The sequence below is a fragment of the Phalacrocorax carbo genome, chromosome 3 (genome assembly GCF_963921805.1).
Source record: "Phalacrocorax carbo chromosome 3, bPhaCar2.1, whole genome shotgun sequence".
NCBI classification, from domain to species: domain Eukaryota; kingdom Metazoa; phylum Chordata; class Aves; order Suliformes; family Phalacrocoracidae; genus Phalacrocorax; species Phalacrocorax carbo.
Window position 1 is genome coordinate 103,291,715 of NC_087515.1, and position 26,710 is coordinate 103,318,424.

The following is a 26,710-nucleotide window of genomic DNA, read 5'->3' on the forward strand; positions in this document are numbered from 1 at the left end:
CCTTTGCTTATGGGGAGGACTTCAGCAAGCTAATCTGTGTAAGACCACAACAGCAAACCTGTCAAAGAGGATTGAGACTGAGAGTTTAGAACCTGTTTGTGCAGGATGGTGAGCCTTCCTCAGCTGTGGTTCATGTCAGTGGGAACTGAGAGCAGGGGACATATTTTAAACCGGTACTGAGGACAAAGCAGATCACTGGACTCCATCGACAAAACGGCTCACTGGTCTGCATAAAAACTTGAGAAGCTCCAAACATTTTACATTTTATTTGAACACTGATAATAGTTTTTACATTTAGAACCAGTGGAACAGGAACGTGTTGAAAGGGAGGTGGGTTTTCTAGTGGAACACTGTACAGGCCCGAGCCTTTATTGATTAGTAATTGATAATATGATTAGAACTGATCACAATCTCAGAAGCTACAAAATTATGGTTCAGTACAATATAGCTTTTTAGCGTAAACATATATTTATATATATTCTTCTCTCAGAGATACAGTGCAAGACTAACTCAATTTCTTGGGGTGCTCAGCACCCCTGAAAGAGACCAAACTTATAGAGAAAGATCCCTTGAATTAACAGATTGCTTAAATGGAAGTAGATCAAAATATATCATCAACAAAACACTTGTTTTAGTTTAATAAAAAAAGCTTCCAAAATATCAGCAATTGTCAATAACCATATAGCAGGTACAGATCTTTTACAGAAAAGATAAATGCATTGTAAGACTTGTGTTCAAACTTGTTTTTCAAGTATGGGGAGCTTGCCTGTTTGTTCGGTGGGCACGGCAGTCATATTTTGGTTCTTAAGTTGCTGAATTCTCCTACAGCAGCATAAAAACAAGCCTTAAAATCATGAAGAGGCTGTAAAAAGAAACCAGAACAAAACCCATAAATATGGTTGTGCATGAACAAAACCAGTGAAAGTCATCATTAAACAACAGTGCATTCGTAAACACCCGACACTGGAGCCTCTAGTAAGCAATCTTTTAAAACGTCTAAACCTACAGCCTCAGTGTCTGTTGAAACACACAGTCCACCTAGGCTTGAAAAGCAATCCACAATGGAAAATAACATTTTCCAGTTTAAGTCCTGATACTTAAATTTCACATCGTGACACTTTGCGTCTGATTTTCTCCTCCCTGCATGTAATTGGAGTATAACAGTTAATGGTGTTATATTAAATCTGGTAACAATGAGGCAACAGTTACTGCTCCTTCAGAAGATGGAGATTCTGACTTACAGCTGAAAAATGTTTTGAGTTGCAGACTCACTGGGAAAAAAGTTTCAATTTACTCCATAACTTAATTCCAAAATAGCAACTATAGAAAATTACGTTTTCCAGAATGCCAAAATAAACAGCAGCAATAATGGTTAGAAATGGTTAGAAATGGTTAGAAACATCATAATTTGCAGTAACGCTGACCAAAGTTCTTGGGTCAGGTCAAAAATGACTGGTTTTTCAAGGTGGTGCGCTTCCAGTAGTTTTGAATGCAGCACTTCTAAACCAAAGTGGTGGTCTTTTTTTAAGATGACTGTGTTGTATGAAATCAGATGACTAATTTTATGCATATGTGTTTGAAAACACTGAGGCTTACCTCAGGTTCTTCCAAGAGCCTTATCAATATGCATTAATATTTAATTGCAGATCTCTCCTTTCTGTGCTGAGAAAGTCAGTCCATATCAGATGTATCCGCCTAGTGAGATGAAAAAGCTGTTCACTGGAAGCAGGACTGTGACCTCCAAACTAATTTCACTTAAACCATACAGTTGCTGGATGATAGTAACTTCCACTGATACTGGCTTGAATCAGGTGTCAAATGGCAACTATTTGAAAATCAGCAAAATCTTTACATTAAGATCCTCAATATATGTTTACCTCAGGCATGCTACTAGTCCGGCTGGCATTAATTTCTTGGACCTCTTGAACCTCATTCCCATTATAATGGTCAAAAGAAAAGCTGAAACTGTAAAAGACAATTCAATATATTTATGTTCTCACTTCTCCCAGTGGACCATTCAGGAACATGGAGAGTTATCAAAGGTCATTGCTATGGTTTGCTATGAACTGGAATTTAATAAAACATTCAATCAGAGAGAGGGTCTATAAAAACACTCTTGGTTTTCCAAAATACACTGCTATGACTTCTTTCAGCTACAAAAAAGGTATCCACATCCAGCAGAATCCTAGAACTTGTTCCACAGATACTAGGTTTGTCAGACAGTGAATTGCACTCCCCCATATCTACATTCATGGGGATGCAAATCACGTAGGAAGAATCTTCCTCATCCCAGTAACATGTACGCTGAATTACAGGAACAGTGTCTCATAAATCCCACTACCCTAGATCAGTGCAGCTGTTTGCTAACTATTCAAGGGGCTAGAGCACCCAACTTTATCTGTTTTCTTTTTAGAATGCTAGCCCTCTATTTGCTGAGCTTTAAAATCCAGATTGGAAGGTTTGCCACTTGTTTTTTCTACAGAATATGGCTGTCGACATCTCCTTCATCACAACCACAAGTTCCCTTGTTTCCTTTTGCTACGAGGGAACCATCCTTGTCTGTGACAAGAGGTGGGCAGCCCAAGAGGGCAACAGACGCAGTGCAAGCAGCAGAGAACAAACATCATGAAAGGCATTGCATCTTTTTCCTCGAGCAGTTTTACCTAAGAATGGAGGATGCAATGAACCGACCAGGCACGGGGATTTCATATCAAACTATGGCTGCAGAGCACTACATAAAAGAGAACACTGCTGAGAACAGATAAATCTGCAAAGCTCGCTAGCTTTGCTAAAGAATGGTCACCTGAAATGCTTTGTAGAAGTGGGCAGAGAGGCAGGACCACTCATGGGCAGCTGGACTTTATCACTTTTGCATCCCCAAGTAATAGCAGTTACATAAATCTCTTCCCTTTTTTATGGTACAGTTAAACCATCTGGCTAATTCTGTTCAAAAATCCACTGTCTACTCCTGTGGGCAGTCCTGTGCTCACAGGTGTCAAGAATTAGTTCTAAACTCACTGCAACATTATAAAGCAAGCTCTGACGGTTACAAGCATCTTGCGAAACTCTACCAGCTATGTACGTGCACTCATTGAAGATACCCTGCAAGAAAAATATTACGCTCCATTATCCATTGCTCTTACTTTCTGGTCCCATAGCCTAGATCCTCTCAGGCATGTCTGAAGAGTGGACTACTCCACAGTATGTGTCTTGCCAGGGCCACGAGTATATTTACAATTAATTACAAGCTACAAAGCACGTTCACTGTGTAATGTTCTTTTTTCCAGTTACTAGTATCTGGCTGTTCACGTATGCCAGCGAGTTTTTAAGATGTTCAACTTTCAGACCTGTTTTTCAAAAGTGATAGATAGTCACTGTTTTACCTTAAATCAATCAAATTCAATAAATCAAGCCAAATTCAATTCAGTAAATCAGATTCAGATCAGAAATTCAATAGATTAGGTGCGCCAACTTGCACTCTGAATAGCACTAACCATTGCATACTGAAGTCTGAATTTCTACACCTACTCCAAGCACATAAAATTGCATTAAAATGTTCAAGAAAGTGCACAGTTAATTTCAGGGAGTGGGAAAATGCAGGAAAGAACAATTTACAAAACAACTAACAAAATTTAAGTGGGGTATCTGTATGCTACAGACTCTTTGTATGTAGGTTACAAGAACCCTCCTATCAAGGTCTTGTACTAAAGCATTACCTACATTATTGTAGAAGACTCTTGCATAGGTGGTAAATACGGTATTTGTACTTTTTATTTATTATAAATTATTTATAATAATAATTATGGGTTTGGAGGGGGATTTTTTTCCTTTTTTGATTTCCTACCCTTGTAAAGGTTTGGGTTCTTGCTTCAGTTTTACGTTGCAATTTACTGGTTTCTAAGTTGAGAGTGGTCAGTTTCTTCCATGCACTTCATTTCCTTCTTTCATTTGTGCTCTAGTTGCTTTTGGCACTTTGGGACATTAGGTGTAAGTGAAAACATTCCAATTTTCTACAAAAGCGATACACATTTATTACAAAAAGCCCTTATTATTCTGAAAGTAGCAGATACAGTAGCCACCAAAGGTTTTTAAGGTGTGGACCTGTAGATGTTCCTGAGTGTCTAATTCTCCCTTCCTCTGAAGTCTGCCTACCCAGTTCTGTATTCGAGCTACCTCTGTATATAGAAGCCAGAAGATACCCTCTTCCAGACTGAGAAACATCAGCCTGGAAGAGATCAAAATCAGCCTCAATGGTTGGCCCCAGCAAAGTACTTTGTATGAATACTTCCTAACTTGCTTCAGGCAAAAATGACCAGTCAGTTCAGACCACCTTCTTTGTTTCATTCAGCACAGGGGGATCTTGAAGAGGTCACCCATTCATAGCCAAGGTTAAATATATGTTTAGGTTTTAAGCAATTAGAACATTACTTTGCAAACATTCTGTACTAAGACTGCTTTAGAAAGTCTTTGGTCCTTTTACTCTACATAGTAAGAACTTTCTAAGGCAGGTGTAGTGAACTCTATCTCATCTGTATCGCTGTAATTTCTAATAAAGTAATAATATACATTTCTCCAGTTCAGAGAAAGTCCTCACATGCCCACAGCTCCATGAAATGCACCACACTGACAATATTTTAGTACATCTGATGTTCACAAGCAAATTAGTGGTAATTTTGCATTAGTCCTTTCAAAACCAGGGAAATGGGAAACAGGCAACATTTAGTCTTCTCTTCCACAAATTCTGTACCCAAATTAGTGATTTAATTGACCCATAAAAGTACAATGCAGTATGATACTTAAAAGCACCTCACACTGAATGGTTACAAATTTACATATACTTAAGGCTATGTCCTATTCCCAAAAAAGGTTGGGTTTTTTTTTTTTTCAACAGTGGGATAACTTAATCTGAGCAAGGTCATGGTGGCAAAACTGGAATATCCAATTTTAGGCTATCTAAGAGCAGATCAGGTATGCCATTACCACCTTTAATAAAGAGCTCAGGTGGTGGGAATATACTTTGCTAACAATGCTATTCAACATTTTTTTGAAATGGAAATTTTTACAACTGTGGCTGGTGTAAAGCACAAAGCCAGCATGAACAGTATACCATAAATTCTAACTAAGTTCAGAAGAAGCGACTGTGTACTCACACAATCTGGATTAAATATTTTTTAAATGCATTTCTGCATGTGGAACCACAGCCTAAGCCACCTTTGCTAAAACCATGAGTGAGACAAGTTCCCAATAGCTCTTACTGCAAATCACTTGTGTGAGGTTAACGTCCCCCTTAGAGACTGTAGTTCCTTGCCTCCATGAGGGTTTCATGGCGAACTAGCTAGCGTGACAATTATTGCACAGTTTGTATGCTGTCTTTCTTAGCAGAAAAGGAAAAACACTAAGTCAAAACCATCTGTTTCACTGGGAGCCAAGGATATGTTACATTATGCAAAACTGGATCCCACACCTACTTTACTTCTCAAATGATGTTCTAATCTGTAGCACTAATGATTGTTATTCTAGTACTTGCCCATGTTTCTCAGACGGATTTCACAACATTTGCAAGGTTAGGTAACCTCCTCATAAAAGGAGGGGCTGCCAGGTGGTAACCCATACCTGCTGGCTTTGTGTGAATGATCTGCCTTACCTTGCAAAAGGTTCCACAGTTAAGCTCTTGAATTTTGCAAGCTAAGTTGAAGTGTCGAACTCTATTTAAAAACTAAAATTTAAACCAAAGCAATACTCAAAATTTAATAAAAGGATGAATTTTACATGCAGTTCAGGAAACTGCTTTTTGGTTTTTTTGTTTGTTTACTGTAGCAAAACACTTACACAATGATATCTTCACATTTCTTGGATCACGTGTTACGCAGTAAGCTCCATAACCAGCCATAGAAGCAAAGGTGAGACCAGCAGCTAAAGAGGTTTTACTACCTGCAAGAAACCATTCAAGTGTTATTTATCAATACAATGTCTTTAAGCTCAGTCTTTACCCAGTAGTTCTCTCTCTACACGGTATTATCCAACTACCTTAAAACCAGAACCAATTCGGCCACAGTGCAGCTAGCTCACCCAGTGTGAATAGAGAGGTAGTATTTCTGTAACTGAGTCATTCTCTGGCATGGCATTAGGAACACAGTTGACTAAAGCAGAGGGAGATGATCAGGATGTAGTAACACTTGCAATTTGGGAAAAATAATCTTAGAAGCACAGACCTAAATTTGGCTATTTTCTCTACCGTGCATACCTTTAACAGCATTTTTGTAATTTCTCTGGACTGTCTGTTGATTTTAAGTATATCTTACTTGGGAGTCTCCAAAAATGGTAGAAATGGGTCAATATGTATAAAGGGTAAATTGGACAACACATGTAGTCATAAGCCTTTCAGTCTGACATCAGTCCTGGGAAATGGTACCACCAACAGCATATTTAATTAATAATTAAAAAAAAAACACAACTAGATGGCAATAAGGATGAAAATATGGCTTGTGAAAGTAACATGACAGCTTTCAGTGCTATTACAAAACTGGTTCATAAAGCCCAGAGTTTCAATAATATACTTAAGTTTCTGAATAGGCATTTGACTCAGTACCATATGATAGAAGTGTAGAATGAGCACAGCAGGCATTATCTGGATTAAGCTGATCTCAGAATGTTTATAAATAAAGAATCCAGACCTTCAGGTGTCATTTAGCTCCCAGACCTGTTATACTGAATATTTTCAATCAAGAATATGAAAGAAAACAGAAGTCTTTACCAATAATAATAATAAAAAATTTAGATTTGCCACAAGGACTGACCAACTATTAAAAAGTGAAGAGAACACACGAATGGTCAGTGAGTGCAGCTGGGTGCAAACAAAAAAATAGAGCAAGTGTTTTCAGAAAGTCAGATATAATGCCATGTCGCTAAGAGCAAAGCATGTGCACGGTATGCAGGGAAACAGTGACCTTAAATCAGAAGAATCGGGATGAATAATGGCCACGGCGAAGACGACTGACTCGCTGCTGGGATGTGCACTTTGAGAGAGAGCTACCGGGGACCAGCCCGGAGAGCCTGCCTACCCATCCTCGGTGCCACTGCGACCTCTGCCGGGATGCCGTGCTCAGCCCAGGCAGGGCGCTGCTGGCCGGAAAGGACTGCAGAAATCACTGGAGTATGGAAAACGCACCTGGAAATCTCAAAATCAAGCCAGGATTCCTCCACAGAAAATAAACTTTAATCAAAGAACATATACTGTGCTCAATGCAGGAATGATTAAAGGAAATGAGAAGGCCCAAAATACACTGAAGGCAAAAATAACATGACCGCCCCTTTCTGCCCTGAAAACAAACTCATCAGTTAGATTATCAGAAAAAAGTGACCTCTTAAATGCTTAAGTTGACCCAAGTAAATCTCACGAGACTCTGATCATATATAGGAGTGCAGCATGGATCTAAGATGCAGTTATGTTTATAATAGCAAACTTCTCATGTCTTGCGTCAATTTTTTTTTACCAAGTGTTGCGGAGAAGAAACACAAATGCTTCATTTCCAAATCCTGCTGTCCTAGTATTTACCTTTACGAACATATCCTACAACACCTCCAACAGCCAGCATTGCAGCATATGCAAAACCAGTCCAGTCAATAGCCATGGTCCCAAATCTGGAGAAGAAAACACATTGCAACTGAAGACAAACAAGTTCCTTCCTCCTGGTAAAAAAGGAAATCATCACTTAAAGTGTTCTAACTAACACTACACTCTCCTAAATCATGTTTGACTACGGTGTCACAACATTTAAAAGGTGAAGGTGTGTCTATTGGCTATTGTATCACCTTTTCACTAACTGCTGCCCTTCCTTACACCTCAGTATCTAGGTACACTGTACTTCCATTAGGGGAAATTGGTATTTTTGGGATGTACACAGCATGCATTTTTCCCAGTCAATAACAGGCTTGCATGCATGCCAGCAAAAAGCTTGACACCACCCAGAGCATCAGTTTTGTTGCTGATCCGGGCATATGCTATGGATACGTACAGGTCTTCTGAGCACACAGCTCAGTGCCGTTTCAACCAGGATGTACTCCGTGTACTTCAGGCGGAATGTTGCAGGCCCTGCAACACCAGGCAAGAACAGGAATTTTCAGTCTACCCGAAGTTTCCAGACAGAAGCCTAGGCTGTCATCAGGAAGCTATATGTACAGAAGCTTTACCCTATATCTGCCTATGCCCCTTTTGTTTCACCGCTGGACTTCAAGGCATTGTCCAAAGTTAGGCTTCCATCCTCCAACAAACTTTTCAGTTACCATTGCAATACAGATCCCTATTTCCCGGCTGTGCCTTGTACAGTGGTGGCAGTTTGCAGCCCGACAGCCCCAGCAGCACTACGGCCTCTCTCCCACCAGCCCCTCCTTCTCCCAAATTAAGTGTGTACTTAATTAAGTGCATCCTTGTTTTTACCTGAGCACGTGTGTCCTTAATCGCAGTGTTAAGGGGGTGACCAGACAGACGAGATGCTCGTCATTTCACATCAATCCTTGAATATTTAGGTGAGCACCCCACAGCGAGTTCCACCCCACCGTCCCCCCCCACCGCCTTAACCCCCTCAGAAAGACAGATGGTTTTAGGGGGCCACGACACCCCCGAAAACAAGCCCTGCTGAGGTAGGAGCTAGGCTCAAAGCCCGGCCTTTTCTCCACCCGGCCTTCGCGGCTCAGGCAGGCGGGCCGAGGCCGCACTCCCTCGGGCGGGGACCTGCGCCTCCAGCCCCAGGCCCGCGCCCCCGCCCCGCAGCCCGCCTCTGGCCGCGCTTTCCCCGCCCGAGGGCGGGTGGCTGCGGAGGGAGCCATACTGCCCAGCCGGCCCCCCGAGCCGCCCCGCAGCCGCGGCGCCCCTCCGCCGTACCTCGTCCTGCCGCCCCGCCCGCCGCCCTCTGCCCTCCGCCGGCCCCTCCTCCCGCGCCCGCCGGGCACCCCGAGGCGTCGCCGTCTCGCCGTCGCGGTCCCGCCTCACCGCCGCCGCCCGCCGCCTCGGCGTCTCCTCCCCGGCTTCTGCCCCCAGCGGCCTGCGCCCGGGCGAAGGGGAAGGAGGGCGCCTGCCGCCATCATGGCGGCGCTGCGCCGCGGCGGAGCGCCCTGGGCTGGGGGCGCGGCATTTGGTGCTTGGCTGAGGAGGGAGAGGTGCCCGTGCGGGCGCAGAGCAGCGGGGCTTCGCCCCGTGTCTCTCGGGGCCCCTCGGCGCTAGGGCCCAACTCCGGGCTTGGTGTCTCTTGAGCCTCTTCGTCCGGGCCTCAGGCGGCTCGTCTGCCTGGCCTCCACGGGCAGCGGAAGGGTCCGTGTCTTTAGCTTTTTAAGCCTAAAAACCCCTGTCGTGCCGTGTTGGGGATGGAAGAAGTCATGAACAAGGAAGAGTCACGTCTGCAGAGTTGGTCCCCAAAGGGCGCACGTCCCATGGAGACGGGCTGGGGCAGGGGCTGGGGCAAGAGTCTCCTGCTTGCAGCACCCCAGAGACACCCTGCAGCCCAGCGCCAGGCGCCCGATGCTGTGCTGTGCTGAGCACCCCTCTGCCCTGCACACGGGATGATTCTTCTCCCCTTCTCATCCTTGCCTGCATCTCTGAAAAGCTGAGGGTTGCCTGCGTGATGTCTGAGTAGACACACAGACTGAAAGCTGATGTTATCTGTTTGTTGGGGGGAAACCAACAAGCACAAACCCCAAGATTCAGATACTACACCCGTAGCTGATTTATGAAACTGCTTGACGTGGTTATTTTGACACCTTAACTTCATGTCTGCTAGCCCTGTTGGCTGGAGCTATTCCACTACAAGCTATTTTTGTCCGTATTTTGTCACGCTCCGCACTATTTCTCTAGCTTTCTCTTGAGGCATTCTTGACCAGTGCAGGATGTGTCCTTAAGTGGTAGTTTGGGGGTGCCTGCCTGTGACATTCCCCACGCTTCCCTTGTTCTCACGAACAGGCTGAGCATAAACATGGCCCCAACAGGGAGAGACACACAATGCCGTGTGATGGGACTTGGATACCTGCCTTCTTCAGGGGTCACTTGAAAATCCCTGCCAAAATCTTGTGTTTCCTTTAGATTTCTTTGCTTAAAGGTGTGGGAGTTTTCCGCTCGAAAGAGCTTGCTGGAAAGCGAATCAGTATTCTCATTAGGGTTAACGTATTTAATTTCCACTCCTAACGTTCCATTTGTTTTTTCTGTTAGCGTTTAACTGCTGTGACACAAACCCACTCCATGTGAGCTGTCCAAGTCTGTCTGCTCGGTGGAAAACAGAACTGCTCTCCTTATCTCACCACTGTCTGTGGGAAGGAAGACTGAAGGTACAGCAACTTTGGAAAACAAACATAGGACACTTGAGGGCAGGACGGCTCCAAAATGCAAACCAAAAGCAGATTCACAAGCTGAAATCCAGAAATCTTGGATTTCTTTATGAAGTATTCTGACACTTGCGACTCTTGAAAAGCACAGTAAAATAAACAGTGGATTAAATGGTGCAAACCCGTGCAGTTCTATTTGAGGGGGCTCCAAAGTGGAACAAATTCAGTGTCTTTTGGCACCTCTAGGATAATGACCAGTTGTGGTTACTGATTCAATGATACTCCCCACTAAAGTAGACTGGATAACCCTGAAGTCTGGGCTAAACTTAAGTTCACGTAATTATATGCTGCTTGTTATGTTCCCTTCCATTTTCAATTCTGAAAAGTATTTGGTATTGTTTTCCCTAAGCAGTTACTTAAACTATTGTCTGATGTGAAATGGTTGCTGTATTTTACAGCACAGGTAGCCTCCCACAGGAGGTTTTTAATGGGAGGAGATTTCAATAAATTAGCTTGTTGGTACCATGATAAATCAAGCCCCTCTGTCCTAACAGTGAGGTATAACTGAGCTAGCAGCAAAGCTAGTGTTAATATTGCTGTGCATTTTGTATTCGAGTTTTTAGTTGTTCATAAGTGCCAGTATGAGCTGAAATTCCCCCTGTTGGGTGTCTGCTTCCAGCTGTTCTATTTTAGCTTGTTTTGCTTGTTTTGTATTATGATTTGTTTGTTTTTGGAAAGTTCCATTTACAACAATCAAGCCAACTACAAGGATGAATTTAGGGGAGAATACACGGTTCTGTCCATTATAATTATAACCAGCCTTTAGCATCTTTCTGGTTTGGAAAAAAAGCTTTCAAATTTGGCAAGTAAATTGCTTTAGTTTCAGGGATATATTTTTCCATCTTCATGAAAATGTGTCCTGAAGAGAAAAGGGGTTAAAAATGTTGAGTGGAGGCTTCTTAAAATTGTACAGACCAGTCCCCAGAAAGTTCCACCCATGTTGATCATGTGTGGCCTTTTATTTTGTTAGGCCCACCTATGTTCACATCTGGATGTATGCACTCTCTCCAGAGAAAGGCTGAGATCGTGCCTTGCTGTGCTAGTGTTCTGTGTAAAACAGAAAGCCTCTAACGCAGCCCATCTCCCTCCCCTTGAACGTTTTTGTTCAGGCTACCTGTTGTAGACAGGACAGAGGCAGAAGAAAAGGTCCTGAGTGGGAGAAAAGGGAGCAGCTAAGCACCCTGAGACAGCTGCAATTCCGTAAGATTTTTGTGCAAAAGATTGTTCTCTTTGTCAGGTGGGACTATGGAAAAGGAAGAGGAGCAAATCACAGTTTTTAAAATGCAGATTCAGAGGCTTCAGATATAATAATCTGTAGTTAAATAAGGAAGAAGTCAGTTACCATGTTCCAGTACAAAAAGGTGACTGTTAGAAATAAATTCTGTAAGCTTTCATATACACAAACACATATATGCAGTGAGAAGGAGAGTGGTGTTAAAGTAATAAAAGGTTTTAAAAGGCTGAGGAGACTCATCTACAGCCTCGTTGGGCTGCTTTTATGGGTCATTACCCTTTGGTCTTGAGGTGTCCCTTCCTTGAAAATTTGGTATGAAAGCTTAGATCCAGGATCATCCCTGGCAATTCAATCAAATGGTAAAAAGCAGGGATACTGCTCTTTATAATACCCATGAAGTAATCTGGCAGAACACATACATTAACAAACAGCCACACAAACTAAGGCCTTGTCTATGAACTAAATGTATATGAACATGGACTAAAGCCTGCAAGGAAAAAGATGGGTAGTCATTTCACAGCAGATGGTGCTCAAATTTAACAGCTCACTGCTGCCAAAAGGGCCTCTTCATTTCCAGTTCTGCTTTCCAGTCCCTTAATCTGTGCAGTAATTGATGAGTTTTACTCCTTCTCTCCCAATCCTCAATGGCCGAGTCAGCTCAGTAGCCCAGCAGAAACATATCCAGGCAGAAAAATACATAGCTTTCTGCGGAATTAGTTCAGTCAGTCATTTGTTTCAATTAGTGAAGTCAGGAGGGTCCAACAAGCATCATGGTACAAAGGAAGAGCAGACACTTCATGGCTGGATGGGAGACTGGGGAGCGCCTCTGCAGGCATCAGCAAGAAAGAGTGAGATAACCTGAAGCTATGCATTTCCTCTGACTTTTCAGGGAACCTTGCCTGTGAGAAACCATTGTGGTATGGCAACGACTGAAATTCTTGGTAAATTCAGTGAAATGCAGCTCAGAATTATGGTTGGTGAGTGGAATCTTGGGAATCTTCCCAGATGCTGAATCCAACAAACTAGTATTTCTGGAGGCAAGCAGACACTGAAAAAAGGAGCATGCCAACAGAAACCTACCATGGGCCCTGGCAGCTGACAATATCCACAATTTTACTGTGAGATCTTCAATGAAATTAAGTTCTAGCTAGATTTAATATTGGAGAGATTAATGGGAACAAAATGCAAGAACGTGATTGTGATATGCAGTGATTTGGGAGAGCATATCTAAAACTGTCATGCCACCAGGCATGGTCAAAGGGCTGTGGTGGATGTTAAGAGTAAGTGATTAAACTACCTCAGGTTCTGATCAGCGTAGCGATTTGGTTTTCCTAGCTGAGTTCTCAAAAGCTGAAGAAATCTCCTGAAGAAATGGAGGCTTTTCTCTACAGTATCTCAGGAATCCTTGGGCTAAATAAATCCAGATTAGGACCACTAGCTGTGCTCTGCTTCCAAGATATCCCAAATTTCCCATCTTTCTTAATAAGTATGTGGAGTTTAAAGTGGTTCAGGAAGTCAGAGTGAAGCCCTGAGGGATTTCAGAGACATTTGAAGTGGCTTGTTTGTCATTGTGTGATGTTTTGAGCTGATTGAAAACAACTCATGAAGATGAAAGTTCCTTGGGACGGAGAAGGGGTATTTTTCTCTCTCTGTGTGTATATTTTCAGACCCTTTCTCTAATATTTGTGGTCCTATGATAGACATCAGATCTCTGATAGCTCTCACCACTATGTGCTTGGTACAGAGGGGTCTGTTTTCAGCTGCACACACTGAGAGACAAGAGTTTTCCAGACAGCAGCGCACTGAAGGACACAGGCACAGGATCCCCTGCACTCTCCAAATTCTAGCAGATACACAGAGGTGTACCTAAACCTGTATATGCCTCAAAGCAGCTTCCTGGGCTGAAAAATAGTTTGAAGCTAGGAAAGTTTTAGGATGAAAGTTCATATATGCATGCCCTGTCCTTGGTGTTTCCTAGACATCAGTTCATACCCACTGTTCTTGCTGTTTCTCTCCTACCCATGGCCATTGACTGAGACAGGAGCATGACCTGGCTGGAGCTTTGCTCAGGTCCAGTATGGGCAAGCTTATGGACAGGAATATCCAAATCATAAGCATCCTCCGGGTCGTTCTCACACCAAAAAAAGAAAGGAAATTAAAATACAACATCCCTCCAGGAAGGAAGAGGTCTGTGAGATCCTAGCTTTTATGGGGTGCTCAGAGGGTGGCTCCAGCTGTGATATCGCAATAACTTTTTTCAGTTGCTGTCTTCCCATTCTCAGTCCCTTCCTTGAACCACCTCTGGTATTCAGTGAACTCTGTGCCGAGTCATGATGAAAAGTCATCAGAAAATTTAGCTCGCTGTTGGCATTTCTGTTCTGGAACTGCAGTCTCAGAGAGCTGATCCATGCTCATGTATGGAAGAGGGGAGTGAAAGGCAGAGGGACTGTCCCACTCACAAGAGCACATGCCATACTCTCGGGGCAAACTGAAGGGAGTGAGGCTATCCACGGCAATGGCTTCAATTTGGAGAGAGTGGATATGATCAGAATTTATAAAATCAAGGCAGTGGGCAGAGTGAATGCAGATTGTTGTTCTCCAAATCCTGCAGTACTAGAACTGGGGGGCACTCACTGAAACTGATACGAGATTGGTTTAGAAAAGGTAAAAGGGAGCACTCTTTTTTTATGTAGCATGTATAGTGAACTTGTGGAATTTGCTGCCAGCAGAGGTTTTGGAAGTGGATAGGTCAGCAGACTGGAAAGGAAACTAAATGATTAAGTGGACTACAGGTTCATAAAGAGATACTAAAAGGAATGAGTAGGGATGTACTCCCTATCATCCCTAGTACAATGATTGTGGATGCTGGGGGAGAGCAAAGGAAATGTATATGCCTGGCTTGCATGTTCTCTTTAAATAGCATCTCTTGATATTGGAGAAAGAATGCTGGGGATAGCTGGATGTTGGTCTGACCCACCAGGGCATCCCTTGTGTTCTTTTCAGGGCCCTGGTTTTGTGTCTGCAGGTATGTGAGGACACCAAATGTGATGTTGGTAGGAGTTTGTATTTTATTTTTTGAAGGTGATATCTCAGGGTTCTCTTACCTCAATGAAACCTGATGCTTGGATCACTAACACTGCATTGTACCCTATTGAGGAAACACGCAGTTTTAGGACAATCCACATAGTATTAGTACTTAGAAAGGGACCCTTAGACTAAACTATAGCTCTCCTGATGTTGCACTTTCCCCCTGGGATCCTTCTGCTCTGTTTGCACAGAACTTGATGAATACTCATGTCCCAAGAAAGATTTCGTAAGCTATGATAGAATTTTCCCCCAGGGTGTTGGTGTATTTTGGATATATTATTTGAGAGTCTTCTGCTGGAAAACATCTAGTGCAGCTGAAGGAGAAGACTGCCAGATCAGACAGATTGCTAGGCATGAATCCCAACCCTTATTTGTGTGAGTATGCCTTATGCCTTTAGATAATCACATTAACATCAGGAGTATTGCTTACACAAGTACTACTGAGAAAAAGCGGTGAACAGACTTGGGCCCTCAAAGCAATGTTCTTGTTTCAGCACTTTCCCAGTGAGATTCTGACCTTATTTCCTCTTCCGAGCTCACTGGAGCTGGGACATCCAGTGAGGAGGACCACCCACTACTCATCAGCCTCCAGTAATGATTACCAGTCTATCCTTCAGACCTATCAGAAGTAACATTTTTAACAGTTCAGATGTTGTTTTCCTTCTCCTTCCAAAGCTCATCCCACACTTAGATACCTGAGGGTATATTAGACAGTACTATATTTCATGCTTGGTTGATTATGGAGCCAGATCTTTGGTCTCTGCTGAGGGGTTTTTGCTGCTCCTCCAGTGCAGATGAGCCAGAAACCTTCCGCAAGCATGTGGTAAAGGAGCCCTCAGTGGGTGTAAGACTGGTATCTCATCGTGGTTGTCATTAGGCAGCGTGGGTTAGGCTATGTCTCCTGCCAAGCCAGCCTGGAAGAGCACCACTCAGTGGGACCTCAGGGATCTCGCCTAATAACAGCAGTGACCTAATTTGAAAAAAGAGAAAAAAGCCATCTTCATTTTTTGTGGCTGATGATACCCAAAGGAGTACCACTGCGGGTGCAAAGGGTGGATTATAAACATCAAAATGATAGAAAGTGTTTACATGTCTACTTTTATGTGTAATTAATCAAGCTTGGAAAAAATAAAGTAATTTTTATTTGTATACCTAAAAGCAGGAGCCAAGTTAAAGCACTTATATAGATCAGCCCCCAAAAAATGAAAATGTGAGAAAAATAATGCCAACAACACTGCAACTTAAACTCCAGAATTGAAGCCAAACATCTACGAAGGAAGAAGTATTCCATGGAAAAATATCATATTCTTGCCATCTCTCTGACCACAGAGTTACACTCGTTATGGTAAAGCTGTAATTACAGTATTGTGAATACAATGCCGCAGACAAAGGCCTGTCAGTGTTTTTCCACTATAAACCCTCATGTGAGGTTTGCAATTTTGTGAGATACAATTATCTTTGGCTGGGATATCCAGCTACAATCGCAGCCCAGAAATAGATTTTTTTGTTTGTTTCCTTTACTAAGTTGTTCTAAGTTCATTGTTTGGTAAGTGTTAGAGCCTTCCTGATTGATTGCCTGCTTATGCCCTCTCCGGTCTGCGAGGCTGCGTGGAGACTTCGCTGCCACTGGCAGTGCATCGATCCTGGGCAATGTTCAGGGCTATGAGGCTATCGCAAAGGCCACACTTCGGACCAAACTGCCCACATGTGTATCAGTGCGGTCTGGGAAAGTCAGGACAGCAGGGTTATAGCAAATTAGCACTGACTAGCATATCCAGGCATGCACAGCAAAACATGCTTTAGGGAATACTAGAGTATGTTATTACAGTTATGGAAGGAAGAGGAATTGGCCAGGCCAATTAAATGGGTAAAATTGAAAAGATTTGTCTGTCTTACAGAAAAAGGAAATTCTGAGTTGCTGTTACAAAAAAGCCCCCCAAACCTACAGGATTAACGAAACTCTGCAACATGCAAAAAATAATTGTACAGTTACAATTTTGACTCTTTAGTGGGGCTTAGCTAAGGCTCTTCTCTGTCGGATTGTGGTAATTGAGATCCCAGTCCAGCCTGGTTTGTTCTTTTCACAGACAACTTAAAGGAAAAATATGGTGCAAACAGCAAGTCCTGATCCCCAAACTGAAGTGTAACAGCATGTTTAATCACAAATGTTAACCATGTAACATCTGCTAACTCCTGGGAAATAGGTCTGAAATAACCGTATGTGTAACGTCTTACTTCAGAATAATTATTTTGAGACAAATATTCGTGCACTTAGGGATCTCACCTGTATTTCGATGTGATTCACTACACATTAATTTGTTCTTTACATGAATTTATTCAGTGTCAGTGCTCTGGAAGAAAACATAAAATCCTTGTGCTGCAGCGATCTCTGGTTGCTTCAGCAATTTGTTAGACTTTACAGGGAAAAACTGCTGAGTTCACATAGTTCAAAATAAATACAGATCAAAGCAGTTTATTGCTTTATTGACAGTATGTAATTAACCAGCAATCAGTGACCTATGCATACAAGATCAGTAATACAATAGGCAAACCATACTAGAAATTTCTAAACAGTCTCGTATAATTAATCCCAAAGCCTTCTTAGTGTACACGTACACACGCAGAGAAACACACGGTTACGCACGCACCCAGAGTTGTATGCACCCTCTCGCTCGTGGGCAGTATGGGTTACAAAAACAACCCCCCTTCCCAAAGAATGCTGGTCTCCCTGTTTACGCATGCCTCCTGCGGGAGATGGGGGACCTCTACCTTTATGCAGACCCCTGCAGTTCCCTACAAGTCATGGGCCAAACCACATGCCCTTGAGAAAGCTCTTTCCACTCCAAGGTCTTTCCCTCCTGTTAAGAGTTTTCACGTGTCTTTTATGCTTCTTCTCAGCCTGACTCCTGCTCCGTGTCAGGTCTCTCTGTAATCCCCCAGTAAATGTTTAATCTGGCTGAGGATCATCCTCTGTAACGTGGTCAGTCTGGGCAAATGCTGACCAGGCAGTCTGGTGTATTTGATCCACTGACACACACACATACACACTTTGGACGCATCTTCATCTTCCCAGGTGACATTATGCCATTTGTCATGGAGGCGGGGTGGGGTGCTGTGCATCCCTGCCAGGTCCATAGAGAGGGAGAGCCGTCCTTGGGAGGCACAGGGCCAGAGGAGCAGGGAGGGCAAGGGGCCCGGCCAAGCAGCTGCCTGCAGCCAAGTGGCTGACGCTGCTCAAACCAGAGAGTTGTGATGTTCTGGATGCATCCCACGTGGTTGAAGGTAATGATAAGTGGGCAGGGAAACCTATTTCCAGACTCTCTTCAGGCTCCAAAATCCAAAAATACAGTGAACGGTTGCTTTACTACACATCTTCTGAACACCTATTAAGATTCTCAGTAAAGGGATCATAAATGGGGCGGAACCAGCAAATTGGATCATTGGGAAGGCTCCGCAGAGAAGCCATCTGGTGATTTACTGGATGGTGAAGAATTTATATTTCGCACTCCCACAGTTTACATTTTCTGAGGTGATAAAGATATTTGGATCATTGTATTTTTTGGATGTTTTACGTAAAATGAAAAGCCATGATTGAAACTGGAACTGGAGTCAAGAAATAAACAGACTGTGTACAATGTGGTAAAGCGCTAACAAATGCCACGTGTTGCGTGATTAATTTCACATAAATGCCAGTTATGGATTTGGTTTGTCAGCAGTTGGCTCAGGTTTTGTGATTACCGGCCAGTAGTTTAACTGATGATTTAATCTATAACGGAATCCTCAACTTTTGGGAATGGAAGAGAGTTGCATTGATAATTTGATGCATTAAGCGTAGGCAAAGCTGTTAGCTTCTAGAAAGGATGCAGATAAGTTCTGGGATCTCATTATGACTGATGAATAGCCTTTTCTCTCACTACAGCATGATTTATTGTGGTAAATCAGGGCAGGGGGGTTAGAGCTATGTGACTGCTATTGTTTCAATATGTCTTCAGGCGGTGTTTTTGAATTGCAGATAGACATGCAAGGAAAACTCTGGGTCTGACTATAAATACAGCTGCAAAGTATGGCACTGCTCTTGCCTCTGAGTCAATCTCTAATCACTGTTCTTGGCATATCAGTGCTAGGCCATAGGGAAGGGCCATCTGTCATTGGTAATTGAAAATGGAGGCACCAACCATCTGTAGGTATTTAAGGTCTCTTGACATTTTTTACAAGCTGAAGAATAATCTGGTGTTAAAATTTATAGTGTGCCTCCCTACTATCCTCTACCTTTTTCAAAGGAATACAGTATTCTTGGTCTTTCGTCTTTCACTTCTGTGGCCTATCTCTTTATGTCACAAACTTACTTCCCCCATCTCTGCAGTTCACTGTTGGCTGAAATGTCCCCTGTAAGTCTTTGTAAGCTTTTTTCAAAAGATGTGCTGTGTAAATTACAGGTCACTGTTATTGCTGGAGCTAAACTGCAAGCAGAAGCTTCCCTAAAGCTTTCGGATTTTGAGTGGGGCAAAATGGAATTCAGATCTAGTTTCTGCTTTGCAAAAGTCAATGAATGCTATATTCCCTTGCTTTCTTGTATCTGTATGGTGTAAATCATTTGGCAAATGCAAATGCCAGCTCTATTCCAGAGAAAAGATATATAGATGTGTAAAGGTAGTGTGCCTGCAGACTTCTTGTATGTGCACAGCTATATCTGGCTAACAGTAACTAATAGTGTACGCTGTTTGTAGGATCAAACTCTTGATTCCATTAAAAAATTAAGATATTTAATGGTTACTTTACATGTGGAACAGCTGAATTTTACATACACATTTCTATGTAGACATTTATTGGGCATGTCAGTGTGAAGGAAACCAGCTCTGTCACATGCATGAGCGTGCAGGCACACACACACAGAGTAAGTTTGACTTCTTCCAGAAACAAAAAAAAAGGTTGTTTGAATAGTTTTGTTAATTATCTTTCTAATCCAGGCATTCAAATACTGTACATGTGCCGAGCTCACATGGAGAGAAAGGAAAGATACAGAGAATTTTTAATAAAAATGCAATCCCAGCAGGATTTGAAGTACACTGCTTTGAAATACAAAGCCAGAACTTTATTATCCAAGCTAAGCAAAATTTCTGAACATATTCAAGGTGTTATTATGGTAAGTGAAGGAGGCCTGTGAAGTTGCTTGGAGTTGTTTGAAACTGAGAATAAAAAGTAAAACACGTTTACATTTCAGTGGATGGCTGGCAGAAATCAGAACAGTCTGTTTTTCGGAGCAGGATCTGTGTGCACGCAGACTACAGAGAGATGAGACTAATGGCTCATTTGCTGCGCAGCCTTGTGCTCTTTATAGGCAAACACCGCAGCAGTGTTGGGGAACGGGGAGGTGAGTATGGGATGCAGTATGGAGCACAGAGCAGCTGAGTATGAAAGCTATGCATTTGTGTCCCAGGGAGGCAAGGCGGGGAGTATGCAAGGGTGCTCCACCCTGTCCTCATAGCATCCTCCTCTCCCATTTTCTCTTAATACAGAAGTGCCAGGGGAAGAGTGGAGGATATGGGAGTTGCTGAGTAAAGAAAGTGGAGGCTGCCTGTGGCACGCTCAGCCCCGGCACCTTAGAGAAATGGTGGTTTTGGCAGTCCTGGGTTCTGCGGTGTGGTGGGGCTGCAAAGCTCTGCGCACCTGCATGAAGCAGTGTCTTTTGGACAAGGAGAGCTGTGACTGTCTGCCTGTTCGTTTTCTGACCTGGAAGCTGGGAGTTGGCTGTAGTGCTGGGAGGAAAGGTGACTTTGTCACCTGTCTGTTCCTGCCACCCAAAGAGCCTGCCTCCAAAGGCCTGAAATGACCTGCCATAAAACATCTATGAAAGACTTACTCTTTCTTAGGGTGGAATCGTTCTTCAGGACACCACCACCAGAGGCCCAGGATTTAGACCAACTGGTTCTGCTTTACAACAGAAAAAAAAATCTATCTGGATTTTAGTGATACTTTTCCTGCCTAAGGAGCCTTTTATGATGGAAACGCTTGTGTGGATTAGAATAAGTAGTCTGACACCAAGTAGCTATCAAACCCATTACTAGAGTGTCTGAGCAATTCTTCGGTAAAATATTGCCTCATGGAAGCTACTGCTGTCTGTCACATTCCTACAGCTGTTCACTGGCTCCAAGGAAGGAGTTTGCACTTTTTAAGGGTTGCTTCGGAGGCTTTATAGAGGGAGGAAGAAAATTGGTTCAGAGCCTTCAACCACAGACTATACATAATGCTTGTATTTCCAGCGTGGACATGGTGTTCCTGATCAGATTCACACCTCTAATACTACAGCTATGTAATCTCTAAGTCACCGTTGTCTTTTGGGGCTATCAGTGTCTAACCTCAGCCCAGTCTACTGAAAGCTCAGGTAATCTGAATTCCCTTTTTGTAGCTTTGCATAGAGCAACATTTTAGCTGCTTCTGATGACTGTGGTTTTTTGAGGGGAAACATAAGGAAGCAAATTCTCACTCCTGTTTATGATTTCAGCCACTTTTTGAGAAAAAGTTCGGTGCACCCACATTTAAATGTAACTGAAGGTTCTACTTCCTTCCTATTTTTGAAGCTTACTGTTCATGTATTTTATGGAAGATGGATGTTACTAGCACAGAACAGTGTGGTTTTTATCTATTATACCATGATATATTTACTGAGAAAATTTTAATAAATAAACCACAGGCTTGAACCTCTGAACCCTTCTAAACCAGCCGATTCCCATGGGGGGTTCAGGAGTTTTTATGGACGGATACTGTGTTCTCATGAGAATTTTATTAGAGCTCATAGACTCGAGACTGACTAGCAAGAGAATTTATGAGGTTACATGGGAACTATCACATCTTTCATTCCAACACCCTGTGAGTTTACAAAATGAACCTTTCCTTAAACTGTGTTATTAAATAGAACAGTTTCAATGCAACTTTAATAAAGTATCTAATGTTATCAATGATTTCTCATTGGTCAGCGCAGCTGGTTAATTTTACCAGCTTTTCAGCTTCCAATTATCATGGGTTTGAGAGTTGGGTAAAAGGTTTTTGTTAAAAATCGAAAAAAAAGGCAAGGGATGGGAGGTCATAAGTTCCTAAATGCATCAAAGAACACTTCTCAAGATGCATAATAGGAAGGGCGAATAGTGTCTGCTCTGTATTTGCTTACCCTCTATTCTGTTTACTCTCTTGAATACTCTCTAAAATTCCTCTTGCTGTTTTGTTTAAATTTAGAACAATGTTGAAGTTCTGTAGCTGCTCATTATCCCACTTGAAATTTAACTTAAAACGTTATTTTGCATCATGCAGTTCAGCTGGAAAGCTGCCCAAGCCAAGAATTGAGGTCTGTGGTAGTGAACTACAGAGGAAGTGGTCTAAGCAAGACTCCCTTCTGGGGATATTCCAACATTTCATTACATTGTGTGTACTAATGAGTAGAGCAAAGGACTGAGAGCCAGGAAGGGCAGAGTTTTAATCAAATGACTCATGATATGGCCTTCAGCAAAATACGTGACCTTGTAATTCAGCCATCTTAGCTGTAACAGTGGGTAAAAATAGTGGCCCAGTGTAGCATTCAGGCAGAGATACAGATGTGCCTGCTTCAGCTGTGGTCATGGTCTGCAGGTTTTTTCCGCAGCTTTGGAATAGACGCTATGGGAAGATGGAAGATCTCCTTTCAGCTACTCCAGAGAAGCTCAAATCAATGTTGACATGTATTCTTTGAACAAGAGCTTTTAAAATGTTCTGATTGAGGTCAGTCCTTTGCTCAGTCTGATTTACCTGTGAGTCATGAAATTTTTTGGTCATGGTGGTGATCAGGTGTCAGGGAGACCAGGCACAAGGAGGATGAAGACACATGTTTTGAATGGTGGGTTCAAATCGGATGCGCTCCTGGTGCAGTTTCCCCAATCAGGTAGAGCTGGGAGGCTATCAAGGCTGCACAGTTTGGGACACTGGAGCTCAAAGAATGTTCTTTAATTGGTACATGAAGTGCATCAGATTTACAGGTGGCATTGGAAATGCTGGCTTGGCCATCGTCCCGACAAACTGTGGTTGCTTAAGATGTCACAGGCCTTGTTTAAAATCAAGGGTTGATCTTTGGTACTTAGCTAGCTCTGATCTAGTTTTCTGCTCTGGATTTCTTACTAGATTTCTAGGTTTTCTTTCTCTGATCTAGATAAGATTAGTTCTTATGGCTGTCTCAGATCACAGCCCCAGACCTCTACCTGGGGAGCTTCAGGCTCTCAGCAGTGTGTGAAAGCATTCACCTGTCCCCAGAATTCTTTCAGATGGGAGATGCAATACAGAAGTATCAAGAACAAATACCTATCCTGTTTCTATATATTTCAGGCCTTAAAAAAGGAACAGGACCAGCTCACTTTACCAAATTTTGATCCATCCCTTTTATTTCAGTCCCCCATTGCACGCCTACCTGACTGTCCTTCAGAAATGGAAGGAAGAAAACCTGGTGGAATTTGACTGCGTACCTGATCAGCTTTCATACCTTAAAGGCCTGTTGTGTTGGCAAAGCACCGGGAGTCAACGTATCCTTGGTTCTTAGTCTACAGACTTAGCAGAACTGAAATTTTATGATGATTGTTCAAGCACAGAGAAAACATAATAAATGCATCTCGTGTCTCTAATCTTTACTATCTCAGGACAGGAAGGAATGGACAAGTTAGATACTGTACTGCCTTTGGTAAATTGATTGATCTATGTGTTTTCAGATGTTTATGCAGAACAGGTTGACTAAGCCTCTTGTGCTTCAGAAAGTGTCCCTGAGCTAGCATTTCACTGACCCTGTGAAGATTAAAATAGGAGGAAATAGCGTACAAACAGGACTACAAATCATTGAAGTTATTTAGTAAGAAAAAAGCACTAGGTTGGCTCCAGACCAATCTGGAAAGGCTCTTTGTTGAAGTTATCAAGGTGACCATATAGCCAGATACAATTTCTAGCCTCATTTTTTATATCTTGTGTACTTGTATGAATTTGTCTCTCTTCTGTTTGACATTTCACATTCCCTGGATTTTCTTCTTCTGTTTTGGTTTGTGCAAGCACAGCCATTTGGAGTTGGATTATTAGTCCTGAAATTCTGCAGCAGTTAATAAGAGAATGTAGAAACAATTTCAATTTCCGTGATGCTAGAAGAGAAAAAAGCTTTGAAGGTACAGGGAACTTATGAACTCAACTCCTGGCAGTTTTAGTGGAAGTTGCATGTTTTTGAATATCTCCATAATAAATAATTACCATATGGGTGATTTTCCATCTCCTTAAAGATTTGCATCATACCCTGCTTGGTTCTGCGTTCAGTGCCGAGCCATTCCTATTACATAAAATTTTCTTAACATAAACAAGGACCAATCAGTGTAAATCCAGATATTTTTCTCACCAAAACATGTTCATATAAAATAAATATTAATTTTGTCAGTGGCCCTTGGTAGAATGTCAGGCCTCTGATAGGTTGATGAAAACATTCTGGTTTTCTTTTATTCTTTAACAAGAACTTTATGTTTGGCTCTTTTTATCAGACCATAGCATAACATGAACAAAGAGGCTTATTTTGTATCTCTGAATGACCATCAGGTTCTGATTGGAATACATTGCAAACAATGCCATAAACTCTTAGGAATGGGCGAACAACAGTTTTCATGGGGAGATTTGCTGCCTCTGGCAAATAATAAATTGTTCCCCTCATAACAGATAATCATATTGCTGGTTATCTCTACTCTCTTCCTGCCAGCCAGTGCCCTAGCAGAGGTGGTGGCTACTGAGCCCGTATCAGTACTAGAACTGCCCCACTTTGTGCTCTGAACAATTATTTCAGGCTCTAGTGAATGTGTGTTTCCACAAACATCTGGCCTGTGAAGTGTGCCTGCTGACACGCTTTTATTACCCTGCTCAGGTTATCATCCTGCCTTGCTGCCTGTTTGCCAGCCCTGGCTCTGTCAGCTTCTCAGGCTTCTTCAGCCAGCGCTACAAAACTCAAAGGTTACTAATAATTGTTTGGTGTTTTAGAGTTAGTTTTAAATGTAGGAAAATAGATTTTGTTGCTGTGACCTGGCCAGGAATCCTGGTTGCAACTTGTGCTTCCAAGTGTGCTTCACTGTTTTGGATATTTTCTAGTAAGAAATTATTTGACCTTTGTCCTATGTGTCAGTGATGAATCTCTGTCCTAATCTAAGATTCTGGTGCCCTGTTCATCCACCCTGTTTTTCTGCTGGCAGAAAAAGCACTGGTTTTTCCCTACCTGTCCACAAAGAAGAAAAAAAGGTGAGGATCTCATTAGAAAAGTTCGAACTGAGAGGAGGGATAATCTGAGCACCCTTTCAGTGTAGTAAACTTCAAATGAAAAAAGAAAAATTGAGGAACCTCTAAAAGAATGTTTTCTAATGATGTGTTTTTCAATTGGAGTTTGGATTAAAAGAATGGGAGAAGGAACCTCCTTTTGTTGAGCTAATTGATGTCGTGGAATAGCACAGAAATGTTTTGGAAATACTAACCAGCCATTTTCCTTCACAGCCAAAGAAGGGAACCCAAGGGAACTGTTGCCTTCCTAATTGTGGAAAAGTGCAGGAGTGCAACACAAACATGCTTTTCCCATCTTCGTTTTAATTATGCATTATAGTTTAAATGTATTTCCATAGTGTGCAAAACAGTAGAGAAATTTGAACTCTAGGTCATGAAAGAAATACACATGGATATTTGCAGAAAGTGTCTTCGCTGGGTACTGCTTCAGAGTATCATTCAGATTTTTAAATTTCCCATCCTGAGGGCAATTACTCAATTGCTTTGTAGAAAGTCTGTTGCATCAAATATACTTAAAGTTTATAAAATGTTCATTAAATATGTTTAAAAATGTAGTGTGAGAAAACCTGTTTCTATTGGCACTGCCATATTATTCATCTGTCTTTTCAGACATGTTTTTGTTGGCATTTTCATCTATGCTTGGCCTCATTTTTAATGAACTTTTAACTGCTAAATAGTGGTTATCTGGGACACAAGAATCAAAAGTAGTTAAAGTTCCTCAGAGCTAAGAAGAATAGACAGAAGTACTGCTCAGCATTTTACACAGTAAGCTGTGGAACAATGAGCTATAATTATCTCCTGTTAAAAACAGCAAAATAAGAAATATGCCAGTTTAGATTTGAAGTTGGCAGCAGTTCAAAAGGTTGAGAGAAACTGTGGAAATTCACTGCCTTATTTTTTCCTTCATGCCTCTTCTATGTGAGTTTTTTAGGCTGTGTGCAGATGCTCAAGATTTATTTGCTCTAGAAGCTCCATCTTCCATCCCCTCATCATTAACAGGGTTAGCATGAAGCCGATAAGAAAGGCTCAGAAAAATGTCAGTTGTCGTTATTGCAGACACCAGGCAAAACACCTTTCAGCCTAACTTAGTAGTTACATACTGTTCAAATAGATGTGAGGAGTGAGGAAGCATTAGCATCCTCATTTTACAGATGGAATTAAAATACAAAGATGGCAAATGTATGGCTCATCTCGCTGACATGAGCTGCACGCAAGTCAGGTGTTTAATACTGAACTAGTTGCTTAAGTTCCTTCCTTAGTGGAGGCATATACTCCTCAGTGACTTATCCCATCTGTCTTAAAAATCTGTATTAGAGTTAATGGAATGGGCTATCCTTTGCATAAGGCTCTTGCTCTATCTTTCCACTGACTATAAGGGGAGTCAAAGGTGAAAACTCCTCCAACCAATTCCTCTACTGGTGGTAAGGATCAAAACTAGCATAACTGAAACCCCAGATCTTCATGAACCAGTCTTGATCAGTCTCAGATTGGCCAATTTCTGCTTATAAGGTTTTCTAAACCTTCACATGCAAATTTTAAAGCATTCTTTAGTCCAGAAAGAAGCTGGTTGGATGGTTGGGCTCAACAAGTAGTGGCTGATAGTTTATACTCTACCTGGAGGTCAATAACAAATGAGGTCCACAGGGGTCTGTCCTGGCACCTGTCCTGTTTAACGTCTTTGTCAGTGAAGAGGTGAGGGAAAGCATTCTCATC

General features: G+C 42.2%; 1 protein-coding gene and 1 long non-coding RNA gene across 4 annotated transcripts in view; one reads left to right on the forward strand and one right to left on the reverse strand.

Annotated features, from left to right (window-relative positions):
* Positions 1-251: 251 nt before the first annotated feature.
* On the reverse strand, positions 252-9,102 carry TMEM14A (transmembrane protein 14A). Of its 3 annotated transcripts, none has more exons than XM_064447928.1 (7): positions 8,882-9,102; positions 8,016-8,092; positions 7,556-7,641; positions 5,830-5,931; positions 1,878-1,965; positions 1,597-1,695; positions 252-862 (listed from the first exon to the last, which is right to left on the reverse strand). In XM_064447928.1, exons 3-6 carry the CDS (start codon positions 7,629-7,631, stop codon positions 1,620-1,622), a joined length of 342 nt encoding a protein of 113 aa, XP_064303998.1. In that variant the 5' UTR covers positions 7,632-7,641; positions 8,016-8,092; positions 8,882-9,102; the 3' UTR covers positions 252-862; positions 1,597-1,619. The 3 variants fall into 3 exon arrangements, with proteins under 3 accessions (XP_064303998.1, XP_064303996.1, XP_064303999.1); XM_064447926.1 differs by lacking the exon at positions 8,882-9,102 and adding an exon at positions 8,438-8,741; XM_064447929.1 differs by lacking the exons at positions 1,597-1,695; positions 8,882-9,102 and adding an exon at positions 8,438-8,563.
* Positions 9,103-17,798: 8,696 nt separating this feature from the next.
* LOC135312887 (uncharacterized) overlaps positions 17,799-26,710 on the forward strand; it is a 28,196-nt gene continuing 19,284 nt past the window's right edge. Inside the window, exon 1 of the long non-coding RNA XR_010372508.1 lies at positions 17,799-17,974. This is a non-coding gene — a long non-coding RNA (uncharacterized LOC135312887). The remainder of the gene's footprint in view (positions 17,975-26,710) is intronic.